General features: G+C 39.3%; 1 protein-coding gene across 3 annotated transcripts; it reads left to right on the top strand.

The window, feature by feature from the left end:
* Positions 1 to 9511: 9511 nt before the first annotated feature.
* Positions 9512 to 18955, top strand: nfil3 (nuclear factor, interleukin 3 regulated). Of its 3 annotated transcripts, none has more exons than XM_047373461.1 (2): positions 9512 to 11311; positions 15429 to 18955. In XM_047373461.1, the coding sequence occupies exon 2, from the start codon at positions 15538 to 15540 to the stop codon at positions 16666 to 16668; it is 1131 nt and encodes a 376-aa protein (XP_047229417.1). In that variant the 5' UTR covers positions 9512 to 11311; positions 15429 to 15537; the 3' UTR covers positions 16669 to 18955. The 3 variants fall into 3 exon arrangements, with proteins under 3 accessions (XP_047229417.1, XP_047229418.1, XP_047229419.1); XM_047373462.1 differs by lacking the exon at positions 9512 to 11311 and adding an exon at positions 11371 to 11554; XM_047373463.1 differs by lacking the exon at positions 9512 to 11311 and adding an exon at positions 11371 to 11558.
* The last annotated feature ends 2663 nt before the right edge of the window (positions 18956 to 21618 follow it).

Below are 21618 nucleotides of genomic sequence, written 5' to 3'. Positions count from 1 at the left end.
CAGGTTTATGTTCAGAATGCCCTTGCTCTGTAGGTTGACTCCACACTGACATCACTTACCGATTGACTGCGGCAAACTAAAGCAGTGATACCCAGTGATTTGGTTTTTGACAGCACAAACATCTAGAGCCTTTAGCTGGGCATTTTCCGTCATCCCACTTCTGACACCATGTAAAATACTTATGTCTTGTATAGGTTAAGCTTAGACAGGAAGAAAACGTGATGTAGCTCGAGACTGCTGCTCTCTTTTTTTTTTATAAGTACGGGGCATACAAGTACAGTATGGCATACATACTTTCAGCAATATATTTCCGCCGTGGCGGAGTGATGAAATGAGACGTCATACCATGGCCATACACTTTGTTCTATTTTCCGGTGAAATATTTGGTGGGCGTCACCAAATTCCTCCACAGCGCCCCCTAGGTTTTACAAAATAAGCCCCAAGCCATGATTTGACCAATGATAATGAAATTCGATACACATATGTAACTTCTCAGGACTTACAAAAAAGTCTCATGGTACTTTAGGAGCGGGCGGTCTGATCACTGAGCTAAGTTAATAAAACACAGAACTCAGAGAATTCTCTCATCAAACAATACTCACAAGAGGGAACTTTATTCTTCAAAAAGCGCACAGAATCTTCATCAAAAATTCCAGAAGTCTCCCTCCCTTTCAGTCTTTAGGGGGCGGTTTTTATACAGATACAAAGCATTAGTGTGTATTTGGGCCCTCTTGACCAATTGAAATCATTCATTTAAGTAATACTTCTGGCATCCATCACATTGCTTTCTCTACTTTTCCGGGAATACACATTCAGCCAAACGTCTGGAAAACATCAGATTCAGTATTTATTCAAATTGGATAAAAAGTTTTTCTATCTAAGGAAACCCAGCAGATTGCATCGAGTCTGAGACTTGTAGCAGTCACTCTTCCTGGATGAGTATGTAGTGACGGTGGACAGTCACTGGTTTTGACTTTTCAGCAATCCCTCATACTGAGCATGCGACAGTGGAGAGGAAAAACTCCCTTTTAACAAGAAGAAACCTCCAGCAGAACCAGGCTCAGTGTGAGCGGCCATCTGCCACGACCGACTGAGGATTTGAGAGAACAGAGCAGAGACACAAAAAGAACACAGAAGCACTGATCTAGGAGTACTTTCTATGGGAAGGAAAAGTAAATGTTAATGGATGTAGCTCCTTTAGTCGTAGAAAGGGTTAAACACTGAAAGACAGGGCCAGGCCATGTGGATCATCGGTAGAGGGTGAGCATTAAGTTGTTGCCAGCAGAAGCTTGGACGATGCCCCCCTCCAGAGTCAGGCCAGGTGTAGCTTCTAGGAAGAGAAAAGAGAGAGAGCATAAAGTTAGAAGCTGAAATAACAGCAAATAATGCAAAATTGGAGAGTAGTGTGAGAATGTAGCGAAGAGGGTGAAAGTCGTCATTATGTCCTCCAGCAGCCTAATCCTATAGCAGCATAACTACAGAGATCGCTCTGGATAACCTAAGCCACTCTAACTATAAGCTTTATTAAAAAGGAAAGTTTTAAGCCTAACCTTAAAAGTAGACAGGGTGTCTGCCTCATGGACTAAAACTGGCAGCGGTTCCACAGGAGAGGAGCCTGATAAGTAAAGGATCTGCCTCCCATTCTACTTCTAGACACTCTAGGAACCACCAGTAAACCTGCAGTCTGAGAACGAAGTGCTCTGTTAGGAACGTATGGAACAATCAGATCTCTGATGTATGATGGAGCAAGATCATTAAGGGCTTTATATGTGAGGAGGAGAATTTTAAATTCTATTCTGGATTTAACAGGGAGCCAATGAAGGGAAGCTAAAGTAGGAGAAATATTATCTCTCTTTTTTTAATTTTCATCAGGACTCTTGCTGCAGCATTTTGAATCAGCTGAAGGCTTTTAACTGCATTTTGTGGACATCTTAACTTAGGGTTTTAGCGCTTTTATAGTTTTCTGGGAGTTTACTCCAGATTAGTGGAGCATAAGAACTAAAAGCTGTTTGGTTGGGGTTCTGGGTATGCAGAGTAGATTTGAGCCAGAAGACCTGAGAGGTCTTGGTGGTTGATACACTGACAACAAGTCTGTAATCTATTTTGGTGCTAAGCCATTCAAGTGATTTATAGACTAACAGAAGTATTTTAAAATCTATTCTTGGGGGAGATAGGGGGAGCCAGTTTAAGGATGTTAGAACTGGGGTGAAGACCACTTTCTTAGTTTTATGAGGACGTGGACAGCAGCATTCTGGATCAACTGCAGCTGTCTAATTGACTTTTTAGGCAGACCTGTGAAGACACTGTTCCAGTAATCAATTCTACCAAAGATGAACGCATGAATTGGTTTTTCAAGGTCCTTGTTACTATCTTTATGTGCCTCTGAAGGTTCAGGTCTGACTCCATCACTACACCTAGATTTCGATTTCTAGGTTTCTAGCTGTTTTAACTGAAGCTGTGTGCTAACTTTTAAATGCTCTTCCTTTGGTCCAAAAAATGTATTACTTTTTGTTTTGTTTTGATTCAACTGAAGAAGATTTTGGCACATCCATGCATTGATTTCTTCTAAGCATTTACCAAGCGTTTGAATGGGTTCATAGTCACCTGGTGAAATTGTAATGTATAGCTGTGTGTCATCTGCAGAGTTATGATAACTTATATTTTTGTTTATTATAATCTGAGTTAGGGGGACCATGTAGATAAGAGGGGCCCTAAAATGGACCCTTAGGGAATTGCAATTAATGTTGACTGTCTTCTTAGGACGGGACAAGAAACGATTTAAACGTCGTATGGTCTTGAAGAAAATGAGATGACCACACATTTATTACAAATTTGCTGGCTGAACATATTGACCACAAGGGGGCACCACTACATATTCAAAGCCTCCAAAAATGGACCAAAAATGGACCATGTTGACATGTTTACAAAGCATCAGTGCTTCAAGAGGCTTTCTGTAACAATACTACCACCATTGATTTCAAAAGGACAGGCTTCGTTTTTGTCAAATTAACAAAATCAAACCCCAGGTAGAAGAGAAAAACAGGTAACACATATGATGGCATTAATTTTAAATGCAGTTCCAACTTCCTGCCATCTGGGAAGATGGCAGACCAGGCAATACATCTTCTAAGTGCAACTGTCCTGGAATTTATCACTTAACCACACTTATTTTTTCTAGAAATTGGAAGTATTTGACCCATCTAATGTTAAATAAATTTTTGGAAAGTGTTGAAGTGCAAACTAAAGTTGGAACTTAGTTTCCAAGAATGCATCTTGTGCAGTTAGTGTAGACTGCGTTCGGAGCCATTCTTCTAATAGCAATGATCACAATTATTCTTCAGTGGACCTTGCTTCTAACTTTAGCATGATGTCCAACTATGTGAAAACTTACTAATAGTTGCAAATATCGCCTAATTGTTGTTCGCTAATTGAGCAGAAATTTAAGACTATGAACGCAAAATACAAATGATGAAGAAAGAAATACCTCAAATAATCAAACAAAATGTTTAAAATATATCCCAATGAAAATAAATGCAATATATCCGGTCATCATGTAATTAACGTCACTGAGATGAATTCTTAGAAATTCACCAAATAATCCACAGTCTTCAAGGGACTGCGCATTTGATTTCAACAGAATTTCTGTAAAGCTGACAATGATGCTTGAGCAGCTGACAGCTACAGATGAATCAAGCGCGGATGGAAGGGAAGTTGGCATAATCCAGAGGTCATGTTTGTTACACGACGCAAGAGAGTCACTTCAAACTAGTTTAGAGCATGACTTCCAAGTACCTGTAAACCTCCAAGAGATATACTTTGCAGACTTTTAAGGTTCAAGGATTCTTGGCTCTATTATAACCTCATGTAAGATTATTGCATTTTCAAGAGTTACTGTCTTGTGGTTACGATATCCTAATTTTACCAAGTATTTATTGTAGAGGTACTGCAGTGTTGTTTTATTTCAAAACGTAATCTCATTTAATATTCGCTTTTCCTGATTGTATTTTAATAGGTTCTAAAGAACCTATTAAAAGAAAACCTAGCTTTCACTTTTGTAAAAATGGAAACAAAATGCATCTTTTTCAAGAAGCTGGCAGCTCATGAAGAGTCTGAGCATGGTGCAGCGGTGGAGCGCATGGCAAATTCATGAAAGTTTCAATCCTCGATGCAGCTGTCCTGGGTTCAAGTCCTATGACCTACAGGGGTTGGACAATGAAACTGAAACACCTGTCATTTTAGTGTGGGAGGTTTCATGGCTAAATTGGACCAGCTTGGTAGCCAGTCTTCATTGATTGCACATTGCACCAGTAAGAGCAGAGTGTGAAGGTTCAATTAGCAGGGTAAGAGCACAGTTTTGCTCAAAATATTGAAATGCACACAACATTATGGGTGACATACCAGAGTTCAAAAGAGGACAAATTGTTGGTACATGTCTTGCTGGCACATCTGTGACCAAGACAGCAAGTCTTTGTGATGTATCAAGAGCCATGGTATCCAGGGTAATGTCAACATACCACCAAGAAGGACGAACCACATCCAACAGGATTAACTGTGGACGCAAGAAGAAGCTGTCTGAAAGGGATGTTCGGGTGCTAACCCGGATTGTATCCAAAAAACATAAAACCACGGCTGCCCAAATCACGGCAGAATTAAATGTGCACCTCAACTCTCCTGTTTCCACCAGAACTGTCAGTCAGGAGCTCCACAGGATCAATATACACGGCCGGGCTGCTATAGCCAAACCTTTGGTCACTCATGCCAATGCCTGATGTCAGTTTCAATGGTGCAAGGGGCGCAAATCTTGGGCTGTGGACAATGTGAAACATGTATTGTTCTCTGATGAGTCCACCTTTACTGTTTTCTCCACATCCGGGAGAGTTACGGTGTGGAGAAGCCCCAAAGAAGCATACCACCCAGACTGTTGCACGCCCAGAGTGAAGTATGGGGGTGGATCAGTGATGGTTTGGGCTGCCATATCATGGCATTCCCTTGGCCCAATACTTGTGCTAGATGGGCGCGTCAAGAGCCAAGGACTACCGAACCATTCTTGAGGACCATGTGCATCGAGTGGTTCAAACATTGTATCCTGAAGGCGGTGCCGTGTATCAGGATGACAAGGCACCAATACACACAGCAAGACTGTTGAAAGATTGGTTTGATGAACATGAAAGTGAAGTTAAACATCTCCCATGGCCTGCACAGTCACCACATCTAAATATTATTGAGCCACTTTGGGGTGTTTTGGAGGAGCGAGTCAGGAAACGTTTTTCTCCACCAGTATCACGTAGTGACCTGGCCACTATCCTTCAAGAAGAATGGCTTAAAATCCCTCTGACCACTGTGCAGGACTTGTATATGTCATTCCCAAGACGAACTGACGCTGTATTGGCCGCAAAAGGCGGCCCTACAGCATACTAATAAATTATTGTGGTCTAAAACCAGGTGTTTCAGTTTCATTGTCCCCTGTATGTCTTCTCTCCACTCTGCCTCTACTGCCACAAAGAACACTTTAGAAAAAAGTGATTGAACCAGTGGGGTGAAAAAACAATATTTAGTTGTGGTTCAAATAGATCAGAAGAGGTTGCCATTTCACTGGGGAACTTCGTGCCCCTATTAAAGACAGCATAACTCATTGGCTTTTTTAATGTGTGATTTTGATAAAACATTCATGGCAACAACAACGTTAAACAAAACAGAGATATGAATTGTGCCCTTGCAATAAAACGTATCTTTTATCGTTCCTATGGTAAGGATTACTGGTTTGATAGATCTTCAACATATTGGAATCAATATTGGAATCCGGTAATGTTTAATTTTTGAAACACTTTCTGACAAAAAGGCACACTGTTGAAAATCCAGCTGCTCAAACTTTCACTGGGTTTAAACCTGATGGGTTAGTTAACTCTAAATCTGATTATTGGTTGGTGCCTGAAAAAGGGCCTAATATAGATATTTCACTCTGTGATTTAAGCCACCTCTCTGACAGACCACCATGATTAGGTTTACTATCAAACCTTAAAGCAACAGTTACTGGAAATTAAATTCAAATATCTTAAATAATTCGCTAATCTGTCAAGAAACAATTTCCACAATCAGATAATTATTAATAAAACTGTTCTGACATAATTTGGGGAACAAGTGGGAATATTTACAATATAGAACATAGTTATATACAGTACTGTGCAAACGTTTTAGGCAGGTGTGAAAAATGCTGTAAAAAAAGAATGCTTTCAGAAATATAAATGATTGTTAATTTTTATCAATTTACAAAATGCTAAGTGAGTGTACCCAAACATACAGCCAAAGTCATTAAGAACTATCTTCAGCGTAAAGAAGAACAAGACTTACTGGAAGTGATGGTATGGCCCCACAGAGCCCTGATTTCAACATCATGGAGTGTGTCTGGGATTACATGAAGAGACAGAAGAATGTGAGAAAGCCTACCTCCACAGAAGATCTGTGATTAGTTCTCTAAGATGTTTGAAACAACCGACCAGCCGAGTTCCTTCAAAAGCTGTGTGCAAGTGTTTCTAGAAGAATTGATACTGTTTTAAAGGCAAAAGATGGTCACAGCAAATATTAATTTGATTTAGATTTCTCTTTTATTCATTCACTGCATTTTATTAATTGATGAAAATCCATTAACACTTTCATTTTTGAAAGCATTCTTTGTTTACAGCATTCTTTCACACCTGCCTAAAACTTTTGCACAGTACTGTAAATAGTTCCCATTCTGTACAGGATATTGTAAAACAGGGAAAATTAGAGAAAGGAACTTGATATATGTAATAAACCTTTGTTAGACAAGAACAGCCAAGGTTTGTTCTTCAGTAGACGTCCTTAGACAAGATTTATATTGCCAAACGTAAGGGTGTATGTATTACAACTATGCATATCCAGAACTAAGTGGATTGGGGAAGATGAAAAGTGCTCAGCTTACTGCCATAGCTTATAAAAGACATAGGAAAATCCCTATAAATTCTTTGCTAATCAATTATCAATTCTGTACAAATCCCAAACAAATCTTTATGGAAATTGTCCAGCTCTTCAGCAATTTATACACCTCATCTTACTCAAATGAAAGCATCGTTTTAGAACACATTAAGCATTGGATTCCGATGGTTGATGATGCATTTCAAAATATCTGCAATGCAGATATCGGTATAAATGAAATGGAGAAGGGCATGAAATCCTTATCCTTGGACATATCCCCAGGATCAGATGGTTTAACAAGTAACTTCTTTAAGCATTATTTATTTATACGTTTAAACAAGGCAAAATGCATTTATAGTTTATAATCTCAGACCTATAACCCTCCCAAATAATCATTACAAATTCTTTTTGCTAACAGGTTAAAAACAGCATCACAAAAATATCAGATACACAATCTTCTATTTTATTAAGAGTCACTCAAATTATAATATACATCTTGTTCTTGACTTACTGTATTATAGATTATTAGATTATAGATTTAACTGAAGATAAAAACTTTATTCTGGTTTTAGACTTTTTCAAAGCATTCAGCACAATTGAACACACATTTGTTTCGTGATCTAGAATTATTAGGCTTTAGAGAAAGGTTTATGAGCACAGTTAAAATGTCTTACTCCTTGGCGTGCTGTGGTGGCCTTCCTCCAATGCTTCCTTCTGTGGCTCTGGCCCCTGGCCAGATGCCGGGCTGCGGTTGCCGGTCGGGTGGGTGGGGCAGTGGGCATGTCTTGTGCCTGCACTGAGGCGGATGGTGGGTTGTGCTTGGCCTGGAGTTACCCGGCTAGTGCATGTTTCCTTCTCATAAACTGGCAGGCTGGGTCTGCTGGCGCTGGCCAGATGATTGGGCAGGCTTAGCGGTGTGCTGCTCTGCTGGCTGCCATGTCCGGGGGTGGGGGTGGGGTGGGGGTTCGGGGCAGCGTGGGCTGGAGGGTGGTGTGGAGGGGCTGCAGCGTGTGGGGTGGAGGGTTGTGTCCTCTTCTAGGATGTGGGGTCACCGCCATTTGGATTAGCTGAGCGGCGATGGTAGAGCTGAGCTGGATAACGTTTCTCCCTGGGCTATCATTGCAGTGGAGGTGATGTTGTGTGGTTGCGGGGGGCATGGTGGGGGATGCCAGCCCCAGGTGCTTGCTGCTGGCCAGGGACCTCTTGCCGGGTAAGTTTGTCCTGTGGCGCGGTACTCTGGTTGGCAGGCTAGTTTGGACCATGTATACCCCTCTTTTGTACAAGGCCCCCTGTCCGGATGAGGATTGGGGCCGTTGGGGGTCCAGGTCCGGGCCGGGGTCGCTCAGGTTTAGACACCAGCCCAGGCTAGCCCAGCCCAGGTTCAGGTGCTGGGGTGGTCTGCCTGTCTCCACCCCCCGGAGGTAAGGGAGGTAAGACTCTTGAGTCTGGGGTCTAGTTGCCCCTATGGGACATCACCATCTGGACCTGGGAGTATAGAGTATGTATGGGGAGCGTGAATGAGTGTACAATGTCCATTGTTGTTTGTCTTTACGTTGGGTGCGTGGGTGTGAGTATTTTTATTTGTGCACATGATGGTGGGAATGTGTGATTGTGACTGTGTGTGTGTGTGTGTGTGTGTTTTTTGTGTCAGGTTGGGTCTTGGACTGCTCCCTCTCCTGGATCAGTTTAGGCTCCCCATCAAATGGGGGGCCTATTTCCTCCCTGCCACACTACCTGCCGGTGGTTGGTGTCTCTGCTCGCTGATGTACTTGTGGTTCTCGGTGTCCAGGGCTGGGTGCTTTGGTGTGTGCTGGCTCACTCCCGGTGGCTGCTTGCCGGGGCCTGGACCGCTGGGCTCTGTCAGGCCTCTGCTTGGGGAGTGATATGTCCCGGGATCCCGGGTCTCTGGGTCCATGGCTGGATCTGCTTGGGCGTAGACGGCTGCCAGCAGGGCCTGTGGGCTAGTCGCTGCAGCTCCCTGGGGCTTCTGCACTATGGGGCTTCTGCACTATGGCTGCTGAGTGGTTCCCCTGGGACTCTTTCCTGCTCTTCTCTGGGGGGATGGTTCTCCTGGGGTTCCTGTGCTCTGGGGGGCCTTTGGATGTCTATGACTTGGATCTCCTCAGTATCTGTCCCTGGTCCAGGGGGGCAGGTCTGCGGCTCCTCACACTCGCTATTGCATATTTTTAAGGAAAAACCTCAGACCCACAGGTATTTAGATTCAGGAATTAATAGATACACAAATGTTCAATATGAAGCCGCATTTACAACTAAGTATATCTGGCATTCATAAGTATCATGCACTTTTTGGTAAAAAAGCTGTTAATATGAATGTTTCTGCAGGTGTAGAAGCAAGCAGGGTGTTATCTTGTATTCTTTCCATCCTTTCTGTCCTCCATTCTTTTTCTGTCCCTTTTTCCTTTTTGCCCCACCTCCCTCTCCTTCGTGCTTCTTATTTTTTTCCTTTTCGTTTCCATCTCCATAACAATTAAAATAATCCCAAAGCAGTTTTTCTTTTAGAAATATCAAGCAGAACTTTAAAGCGTTAGCTGTAATGCTCCACTTGTGAAAGTAAATCTGTTGGGCTTTTTCTTGGCACTCAGGCAACAATTCTGAGTGCTACTCTGCCAGACAGGTTAAAAAAAATAACAATAATAAAATGTCTTACAAAACCACAACAAGCACAATCTCTCTACTGCATGGCACAACTCCAAAATGTTTAATTGACACAAGTATTAAACAAGGATGTCCCATATCTCTTCTTCTCAACATCTTTGCAAATGAACTTCTCATTATTCTCATTAAAACCACAGATTTTTATACATTAACAGTATTAGACAAAGATAATGTCAGTCATCACTTAGCAGATGACAATGTGTATTTTTTCCTCAGGCCTCAGGTGTGAAATTAAATGTAAAAAAATTGGAACTTCTACCTATTCTCAGCTCCTCTAAATTAGTAATCAATAACATTTCTGACAAATCAGGAATTTTATTGTTTTCTTTTATTGTTTTCTTTTGACGCATATGTAAAAACAAAAGGATATCTTATAAAAACATAATATATTGGATAATTAGAATAACGTAAATCATATCTATGTAGTGTCAAAGAGACGTATCTGTTCTGATTACTAAATTGAAGTTTATCCCAGCATTCATACACCTAGTTTATTCTCTGTCCATGTCAAACAAAGCAAATAAAACTTTTATTTACACCAACTACAACTATATTTGGAAAGATTAATCATTTTATTTAAAAAAGTAACCTTGTTAAAAGGCTATGAAGAAGAAGGACTCAGTAGCATTGATATTCTTTCCATTAAAAGTACAATAAAAATTATTTGGTTGAGGGATTTTCTAAGACAATGAATAGTTTTTGGTTGCATATTACAAATCAGATTTTTAAAAAATTAGGGGGCATAAGTCGGCTCCTAAAATGAGATTTTGTGCTGACCAAGCTTCCTTTAAAACTTAACAGCTTTTCATCAACAAACATTATACTAGAAATTATCTTCTGCCATAACTTTAGCTCTCATGACACCGAGAGGGTCTACATCACTGTAGACCTGCAGGTATATTATGTTTAGAAATAAATCTGTGTTTATTAAGAAATGCTTTGATAAAGGTATCTGGTCGTTTCTGCATTTACTGGATCATAAAAAGGATAATTCCGTGTTGTGTAAATATAATACAGACAACTGATATGAAAGTATTGTTAACGCAATTCAACAACGCATACTGTACCTCTCTGCTGTAATTTGTTACAAAAGAATGTATATCCATCCCTCTCTAAACTGTTGGTAAGACCTACACTAATGGCTATACTTTAATATAATAAATTTGGCATTATTATTTTTGAACTGACCTCTAATTAAATAGAGAAACTCTGTATAACTGAAACCCAATAAGTCGCTTTCTATAAAAAAAAAAAAACTATTGCTAACACTACTGCTAACTGCCAAATTCACTCTAATCTGATTTCCTATTATTAGTGTTGTATTATATATTCATTGCTTGTTTGTTTTCTGTGCATCATGTTCTCGTTTCTCGTGCCATATTGTTTGTAAATGCGAATAACAATAAAGAAAAAAAAAAAAAAAAAAAAAACTTCCTGTTCCTTGGCGAGCTTTGGAAAATTGTATATTCTGATTGGCTAAGATAGCTGTCATGAAGGCCACGCTGGAAAATACGCTTCGTAACTGACCTACTAACACAGATCTCTGAGTCACTAGCCACATTAAGGATAAAAACAAGGAAGCAAGCAAGAGAGTCATTTGTAGGAATCTCATCAAGACCGTAAGCCAATGGGGAGGTTCGGGCATATGTCAAAGCTTGTGGAAGACACTGAGGTCAAACCCTTCAACTGGGAGGTGGAAAAGGTACTTCTTACTGTTCGATGTTGATTTAAAGCCTCAAGACACGTTCGGTTACGTGCTCAAAAGAGTTACAACAGCACAGCCTACGTTTCACTTTCCTGATAAGCACATGATAGCTAGATGGAACGCCTACTTTGTCGGGAATTGCATCAATTCGTGTCTTTTTTCATACATTAGGTTGTAATGGATTCATAAATAGCGTAGACATTATGCAGGACCGTAGGCTGAGAACCGGTTGTCGTTCGGGTAGGTACGTTGGTGTGTTGTAGAATTTGGTGTGACAGAGGCAAAAGAATTTCGATATATCATTAGGAGTGAGTGGGTTGCAAGTCCTGTTATCCTACTTGAATGATTTTTAGCGGTGTTTAATTTAAGGGCGTGTGAGAAAGCGGCTATGATGTTAAACACCCGAGTTAATTCCCTGTTTAGTTAGTAGCTGCGAGTGGCTCGTTTTTAGTGATTAATCAATACGCCGGTGCTCTGGGAACAGAACCGCCGTAGGTTTTTATGGTTCTTGCCACTGAGGAAATACCGCATAATGACTACAGCAAGAAATCCCTGGCTGAAGCTAAAGGCGTGGGTTATTGTGTAATATCGCCGACACGATGAATGAATTTGGGGCAGTTTTGCTATGTTTCTTAACACGATTATTCCAAGTTAAATATTAATGTCCTTTAAACACAAAGGGCTAGTGTTTAACGTCGCATTACGCAACTGAGCTCCGCAGATGTCCTCTTTCTTGGTGGATGAGGAGGGAAAACATGGGAAATATAGGATGCTAAATGTTGCTCTGGCATTAGGCAAGTCTTAACAACAAACGAGAACGTGCACTGATTGTGACTGGGCCACAGTTTGAGTAACATCACTGCATTTTATTGAACTTGATAAAAGTTATGGTTATAGTCCACTTGCCACATATGTCTATTTTGTCACAAAATGTGCTAAAATGTAAACCCACAAAGAATAATCTCAGTGAATACTTTGTCGTGAGAGATTTGTCACATTTTCTTATTGCTTTACATCTGATCTGAAATTTACCAGTGATACAGAGCTCATAAATGTTTAAACTGTTGTATTTTAAGGGTGGGGATGTTTGTTCTAAATTCACCTTCACATGTCACCAATTTCATGAGTGAAAACTATTTTTTTTAGTTAAATGCAATTTATTATTCCCCCAGTTATTATTATTTCCTATTGGACACTTAACATTAAGTCTGTGTATTAACAAGGATTATGTATCATTAAAAAAAAACAACATAAAAGTAGTCACTTGTGTTTAAGTGAAAGAAAATGAACAGAACTATTCTTTTTTACATTTTTTTATTTGAAAAAGGTTGTGCTTTTGAATGCACTGTAATGTCTGTAGTTCCACAGGTTTTGCTGTTGAAAGCAATGGATTTTTTATTTTTCTTTATTTAGTATCATACACCTTTACAGGACTGAAGCTTTCTGATGTTGATGCACGTTCAACTTTTAAAAGTGGATAATCTAGGGCAGTGAATATTGGCTCTTCTTCAGCTCACAAATCAGTGCATCTTCAGTTACATCTTAAGGGTTAGGGCAGTGGTTCTTAAGCCTGGTCCTCAGGACCCACTGTCCTGCATGTTTTAGGTGGTTTTCTGCTGCCACACACCTGACTTAAATGAATGCATTACTACCAGGTTTCTGCAGCTCTTCATGGCATGAAGAGGAGGCAATGCAGTCATTTGAAACAGGTGTGCTTGAGGTGAGACAAATCTAAATGTGAAGGCTAGTGGGCACCAGGAGCGAGATGTATAACTGCTACTCTGTATTAAATGTGTGTGGGAAACTTTTTTTATTTTCAATAATATTTTACAGAATTCTGTTGACTCGGTGATTTAAATACAAGCAACATTTTGTAACATTTAATTTCCCTTTGGGATTAATAAAGTATTTTTGAATTGAATTGAATTGTATGCCATCCTCAACATGTTATCTGCATCTGCTTCTCCTGTTCAGTGTATTTGTCATATTAGACCACACTGGAGGATGATAAAGTTGCTCTTCTTTCACCCACAACCGTTCTGCTACAAGGTTTACTTTGTATAATCACTAGGTTACACTCATCACTCCACAATTCAGTCTTACCCTTTCATCTTAGTCATTAGCATTCTGTGTCTGCCTCCCGAGGTGTATCAGAGGCATAGCAAGGAGTGGGACCCTAAGTGCATGTCTAATAGGGCAGTTTTTTTGTATAAAAAAACTCCTTGCCGTCAGGATCACTAGTGATCAAAGAGTTGCCTCTTTGGTCCACAAAACATACATAACAGCTAATCAATTTGCAGAGGAGTATATTTGGTGTACATCATATACACTTCCAGTCAAAGGTTTTAGAACTCCTTTCTCATTTAATGGTTTATGTTTATGACTATCTACATTGTACGTAGATTCTCACTGAAGGTATCAAAACTGTGAATGAACACATATGGAATTATGTAGCAAAAGAAAATTTAGATTACTTAAAGTAGACCAACTTTGCTGTGATGACTGAAATATTAACCTCTGGCCGTCTCTCATTGCACCTCTGGGAAGTTCTTTCAAGACTTTCAAAAACCATTTCAGGTGACCACGTCATGAAGCTCATTGAGAGAATGTTAAGGGTGCAAAGCAGTAATCAAAGGAAAGGGTTGCTATTTTGAGGAATCTAAAATATAAAATTTTTTTAGAGTTATTACACTGTTTTTGTTTACTACATAATTCCATGTGTGTTCATTCAGTTTTGTTGCCTTTGGTGAGAATCTACAATGTAAATAATCATGAAAGTAAAGAGACCCATTAAGTGAGAAAGTGTTTCTCAAACTTTTGACCGGTAGTATACCATTTAATGCTTAATTAAATCAGATCACTACGTTCTGATTAAAAGCCGAATACATGTGACAGTTTACAAATACTACTGGTACATTTCTGGATCACATCAAGATGAAGGAGGAGTCTCATCTGTTTATTATAATAACAATAATAATTTACAATTTGCAGGGCACAGTTCCTGAAGCGGAAATAAATGACAAGGCAAAAAGGAAAACTATAGCCCCTTTTCTGCGCCTCTTAGTTTTTTTCTGTTCTACAGTCTCAGCTCAGAACGGAAATGTATGAACTAAGGTTTTGCTTGGTTCCAAGACATAATGATTCCAACATCGTCACCTTTGAATGTTGTCACTGTTGTGTGGTTTCATTCGTCAGATGGGATAGAAAATCCATTTCTGTCTCAAAGCTGGAGTCCCATATCGCTATTACTTTGATATTTTTATAAGGGAGATTTTACGAACCAAAAGAACATTATTTAGTACTTGAGTACTTTTCTGTAGGATTATTAAATCCAAAGTATGACAGTAGCCAGAGACCTGCATTTGAAAAGGGGTTTTCAAGGCCATTGGACATAACGGGCTAATTATACAGAAAAAAAAAAAAAAAATTTGTTTTTTTGCTGGCAACAAGTTCCTAGATATGTCTGTTACCTGCAATGATCCATATGCATTCAAGAATGGATACATTCTTCCAGCTAAAGTTGAGATGATATTAACATTCTACCATAATGTGTGGTAAAAAATATGCCAAAGAAACGTTTACTATATAACCTGCTGATTTGAAGTTACGTGTTTAATGACCGAAGTCTTGTAAATTATGTAAGCAAAATTAATCAGATTAGGTTTTATGCAATTATTTACACAGTTATTACAGTTACAACCATTCACATGGTGCAATGGCCATCAGAGAACCCGGTGGTATGTAATTTCAATAATTAAAGTTACGTCAGTGCAGCTACTTGAGCATATTACAAACAGAAAGCAGGTAGGCATGCACAACTTGAATACAACATCAGCTTGATGCCTGCAAGCAACGCAACATGTATGGAATTGCCTGGACAGCTTTTAGTTCTTTCTGCCTATTTCATCCAGAAGAATGTCCGGATAGTGAAACTGAAGAAATGAAACAGAAAAAGTAAAACATTTTAAATTGTTAAAGATGTTGATCCTTATTCTTAACAAATGAAGAAACCGCTCCCATCACAGAAATATATTAACTACACAAATCCTGATCATTTCTGAACTTGTTCTACTTCATATTGGTAAAGAGCCTTTTTCTTATTGTCTGTTTACAGAGTTCTTCTATTCAAGTGGACTGATTCGGTGTGGAAGTTACTGCTGTCCCAGAACATCCTTATGGCTAACAGTTAATGGCTTTTGAATATTCTTACTGTCTTCAACATTATGAATATCCAATCAGTAAAGGAAGACAACGACTCCAGTGAGTCATACAGTGGAGATAATGCCCTGGTACTTGCTGTGGCTTTACACAGATGTAACAAAAATTTATTAGCTCACAAAAGTTCAGCAGTGTCTTTCAACACTAAATCTACATGTCGCAGGAAACGTGAGTTCATACCAGAGGAAAAGAAAGACACTCTGTACTGGGAGAAACGACGCAAAAACAATGAAGCTGCCAAGCGCTCAAGAGAGAAGCGACGCATCAATGACATGGTGCTTGAGAACAAGCTGATGGCTCTTGGAGAGGAAAATGCATCCCTGAAGGCAGAACTGCTGTCACTAAAAATGAAGTTTGGCTTAGTTAGCTCATCAGCATATACCCAAGAAGTCCAGATGCTATACAGCCCTCCAACCGTAAACTCCCATGAGAAGTTTATATCTCCCAGTGCTGCCCAGAGTTTAATCAAAGGAGATCTTGAGCATGTAAAGCTACGCAACAGCTGTACATCAGTTATCAAACACTCACCTCTCACACCTGAAACATGGGCTGCAAATCAAGTGAGCTTTACTCTCTGCAGGACAGCAGATTTTAAGCAAGAACCAGTAGAAAATTATCCCTGGCAGGAAAATAGTACTCCATATGAGCACTACAACAATTGCAAGGTTAGCTACTTGTCTGATGTCTGCTTTCAGGCAGACACATTCATGCACACTGCCAGGTCATCCAGTAACTCACCCAGGAACTCGGATGAAAATGCTGGAAGCAAAGCATCAGATGGTGAAGATGAGCAGCAAGTCCCAAAGGGACTGATGCCTTCTGTAGCTGACCAAAGAGGTGTCATTGTTTCTACTCACAAAGTGCCAGATTTTAATTCGTCAGCATTGCCCCATAAACTGCGAATCAAATCAAGAACCAACCAAATTAAAGTGGAGCCGATTGACCCTGAATATGAGTCTTCTGGAAAGGCTTATTCTCCTGTCAGCGTTTCAGAAGGAGAGGATTTCCAGACCCCCCTGACATCCTCAGAATACATGCAGCCTTCCCATTGTCCTTTGTCTGTACAGGTTTCCAAAATGCAAGGCTGGAGCCACAGGTCTGAAAGCAGTGTTTCTACAGAGTGGTTGCCCAAATAGTGAGCAAATCCTAAGCCCTTTGTATTCAAACTCTGGCTGAGGAATTTTATCTACAAGTGTTTCGTAACCTGTCACTAAAAGTTGCCTCTAAGACAAGACTAACCACAACAGAGCAAGATTCTAAGACAAAAGTGAACCAAACACATCACTAATAGAGATGAGTGTTTTATCAAAAATATGTTGATGTTTATTTCATGATAAATGAAAGGAATGTTCATATGATCTTGTTATATTTGTATTTCCAGTCTTTTACCTGTGGCACTATGTTAATATTTAGTTTGGATACATTTTTTAAAAACAGTCTGGAAAAACAGTTTTCCAGACTTGTAATTGATTTTTTTTGGAAGAAACAGTTAATTGAAGTATGCTAAGAATAGTCAATAACTGTAAAGTTTGAAAAGTTTATTTAATACAATGCTTTACTTTCAAACTCAAAGTTAAATTATATGTCAGGTCTTATTCTCATTTTTTTAACATAAACATTATGGAAATCAATTTGATAGATACTGCTAGAAATGTATGACTTTAGCCTGTTAGTATTACTGCCAGGTTGAAAACAATAGTATTAATTTAAAAAATAATTAACAGCTGCTCAAATATAGACTACAGATATTGTTATGGCTTGATCATTGTATTGTACACATATACAGTGTAGAGTTATTGTTTTGTTTTTAAAGAAACTTCCCTACACATTGTTGAGTACAGTATAATAGTTTTATTAAATAAAGCAAGAGCATATAGCCTTTTCTGTATTTCTGGTTGTTATGCATTTTGGCAAATAAACAAGGTTGTGTGTACATTAACCACAAATTGTAAAAGAAGAAAACAAAATTCTAATCCGGAATATTTTTTTCCTCCCATAGACACCTGTTTCATCTAAGATGATGTGAAGGTATTTTCAATACTAGTTCCTTTACCTGTTAATAGAAAGATCTTATGACACTATGAGCTTGTTCAAAAATTAAGTACATCCTTGCGGGTGATTTGAGCTAACAAGCTACGCTGTTTCAATCCCCCTCATCAGCTTATTTTGCTAATTGGCTTATCGTGCATCTGCGGGGATAATTTAGTCATAAAAGCACATGATCATACCATCCATCTAGTCAGCTGGTGCACATCAAAAAAATGTACGTAGTTGTGAACAGAACTAGAGCAGATCCGCATATCGCGAGTCTGGTTGAGTGATACAGACTTGGTTCATCCAACATAACTTCACATAGAAACATGGCCATTGTATAATGATGAGCTTTTATGAAAGTGTAGACCATTAATATCTGTTGTATGATCTATAAACATTTTCAATTTGAGCTGATTTCCATTGCATCAGGTAAAACAGGGGGCCTACGTCTGATTAGCTGTTAGCTTTTACCACTCCAAAGATTTATCGAATTTCTAAAAGGCTCATAGTAATTTGACAACTTTCTACTACGAAGAACTATTACAGATAACTTCACAGGATCTCCCTTCAAAAAAATCACACAATTTTTATGATCATTAAAATATTGATCATTATGTGACCATTTTTAGTTGCGTTTTTTTTTTTTGTGTGTTAATTTTAAAATTGTTTACTTCTGCTGTCTCTTGTTGTCTTTACACTCCAGTAACCATTTGTAATTGTTTTCCTTTGTCTTTAAAGCTGCAAAACAAGCCCACATGTTAGGTGCTCACCTATGCCTGTGCTGTTGCCCCAATCGTTTACCGTGGATGGGAACAGGCTTGCCAAGACTTGCCTTGCCATAACTTTAAAACTTTTAGCCAGTTTCCAGTGATGACTTGGCTGTTGTGAATTAGACAATTAGAGACTTCAGCAGCACATTCTCATTGACTGTTCCAGGTTTTCTTGTCAAAAGAAGTATGACAAAATTACCTAAACTAAAACATTTGTGAAAGTTACTGTAAGACTTGAACATTATCACTGGTTTCTAACAGTAAGCAGAAATGACTTCAAGCCCCAAAACACCTCAAAAATTGATCTCTTTTGTTTAATTGTGTTGGTTAGTTAAAAATTTTGGAGTTTCCACAATCCTTCTAATGTATTTTTACAGTTCCTGTAAGAGGCAATGAACTGCCAGAACAAACCACATTTTGTTTTCAGTAATATTAGGCTTATTAGTTAGAAAATATCCTACTGATGATGATAACTTTAATCTTCCCCGCAGGCTTATGTTTCATTGTAATGGTGACATTTTGTTTACAATAAATGTTTTGTTTGCTGAACCATATATTTTTTTGTTGGTAGGTTTGATAAAATGCAAAGTAACAAATAAAAGTGATATGTAAAATTAAATGTTTCCAAGATAGACAATTCCTTTTTCTGTAAAGATATCAAGTCAGCAGCAGATTGATTGTGTTGTGTGGCTTTTAAAGGCAAAAGTAACAAGTGTATGGACACTAAAGAACAAACAGTATGTCAACATCGTTCATTTTGAACTTAGTCGAACAATTAAAACTGTAGCCTTTTTAATAGCAAACAAGTAACGTTACCAAAATACAGTAGAAAACACAGTAAATGTTGTGTTTCATCTTTAGGACAGATATGTAAAGAATCTGCGCAAAAGCGTATATATCATTTACAGTTGTTATAGACGGATTTAGCGAGTGCTCATCTACTTAGCAGATGAACTGGTATAGTCACCCTTGCCCAGAACACGGGCTGGAATGTTTGGTCTTTTGGTTCACATTTTCATGCAACAGCTGGGCTGACAACAATTCACACTTATTTATGATCACATACACACATACATTGACATGTAACCCCTCTGCTGAAATGGTTTTTGTCTGGGTATGTCTGATGTGTTTCCTAGACTAGCGGTGTAATATTAGCTAAGAATGAATCATTACTGATATGTCTAATCTTTCAGGAATTATAAAAGTATTTTATCTTACGGGTGTACAGGGTCTGGACGTGGTGTGTGGTCTAGCAGTAAAGCTCCCGACCCATATACGGAGGCCTCAGTCCTCGACACCGCTGTCCTGGGTTCAAGTCCCGACCCTGGAGACCTATGTCTTCCCCTTCTCTCTACCCCACTTCCTTTCTGCATACTTTGGAAAATTAACAGAAATAAAGGCCACTGGTCCTCCAAAACAAAGACAAGAGTGTACAAGTGTACAGTGCACAAACATGAGTGGAATACTGTTAAACTTTACTATTGTAAATGCTCTTACTCAACATGTTTCAATACTGCCACCTGTTATGTATGTTACTCCTGGTGTGCGCATGTGCAACGTCATTATGTCATAATTTTACGTTTTACCTTTGCTGAAGAGGATGGCGCTGTAAGCAAAAGGGCTCACATGTAACTTTGTTAAAGTTCTTCAATAAATATGCCTGATAGAGGCTGAAGAAACTCACAGACTCACTTATTTTCATCTCTCTCTGCAACGTAAATACCTCTGCGCACCACTCATCGCAACAGGTTATGGGCCCAGGAAGCAGAGCAATGATCGCGACCAGAGAATTGTATTTTGAGGAAGAAAGCCGCACGGATTGAGCGGGACTTCTACAAGCTATGCTAAATTCATTAGCATTGAGATAAGTGAGTGCTTATACTGAGTTGAACGCGATGTATTACTACTGAAACAAGGTTCGCAAGATGGCAAGCAGAGCTGCTGGTTTAATGGCGTCACCTCAACTTTTCTTCGATGGGTCGGAAGATAAGTATGACCTGTGGGAAACAAGATTTCTTGGCCATTTGCACATTCTAAAGCTAAAAGAGACTATCTTGAAAGAGCCTTCGAGTGATGAACAGCGAGCACAAGATAATCAGAAAAATGCAGACTGCTATGCTGAGCTAATAAGGCTAATAGATGATAAAAGCCTGTCTCTGATAAGACACAATGGCAGAAAAGCTCTGAAGATACTAAAAGAACACTATTCAGGCAAAAGCAAGCCAAGAATAATAAACTTGTACACATCTCTGAAAAACCTAAGAATGTCCGACAACGAGACTGTAACTGACTACCTGATAAGGGCAGAGAATATCATTACGGCATTAAAAGATGCAGGAGAGAACCTAAGTGATGGATTAATTATAGCCATGATACTAAATGGCCTGCCACTGGCTGTACATGTGACTCAAAATGAAGATGAAGTTACATTCACAGACTTTAAAAGAAGATTAAGAGTTTATGAAGAAGCAGAAAAAAGAAAGAAAACAGATGGTAAAGATAATGTGATGAAGACACGTGAAGCTGAACAAAAGTATCAGCAAAATCATTACTGCCAACAGAAAAGATGATTATTCTAACCTGAAGTGTTACAAATGTGGGTTAAAAGGACACAAGGCAAGAATGTGTTCCAGGAAGGTATGGTGCAGTTACTGCAGACCATGAATCTGTGTGCAAGAAAAAGGAGGGATTGGAAAGCTCTAGAAAAGTCTCCGAACAACAAGAGGAAGAAGAAGACAGACTCTTCAAGGTCAAGCACGCAAAAGAACACAGGCCAGCGGACAATGTAAAGAAGAAAGGCATTATGGTAGATGCAGGAGCAACATCTCACATCATCAACGACATCACAAAGTTTATAAGTTTTGACAGCGCATTCCACCCGGAGAGCCACTCTGTGGAACTAGCAGATGGAACCAGGTGCACCGGGATCGCACAACAAAGAGGGACTGCGGTGATCCACCTTCTAGACAACGAGGGACGACAGCAAAGAGCACAGCTGCGAGAAGCACTCTACATGCCATCGTATCCACAATAAATTTTCTCAGTCGCAAGGGCAGCAAATGGAGGAGCAACTATCACCTTCCAGCAGGGGAACTGTCATGTGATGGACAAAGATGGACTCAGGTTTGACATATATGAAAGTGGTAACCTGTACTATTTACCCACAATTGAGGTTGTGACAGATGAATGTAAAGTATGCCATGATTTGCAGACCTGGCATGAGATTTTGGGCCATTGCAATTATGAGGATGTAGAAAAGCTTCAAAAGATAGTTAAAGGTAT

This window comes from Girardinichthys multiradiatus, chromosome 8, assembly GCF_021462225.1.
Source record: "Girardinichthys multiradiatus isolate DD_20200921_A chromosome 8, DD_fGirMul_XY1, whole genome shotgun sequence".
NCBI classification, from domain to species: Eukaryota; Metazoa; Chordata; class Actinopteri; order Cyprinodontiformes; family Goodeidae; genus Girardinichthys; species Girardinichthys multiradiatus.
This window is presented reverse-complemented; position numbering and strand designations above follow the sequence as displayed.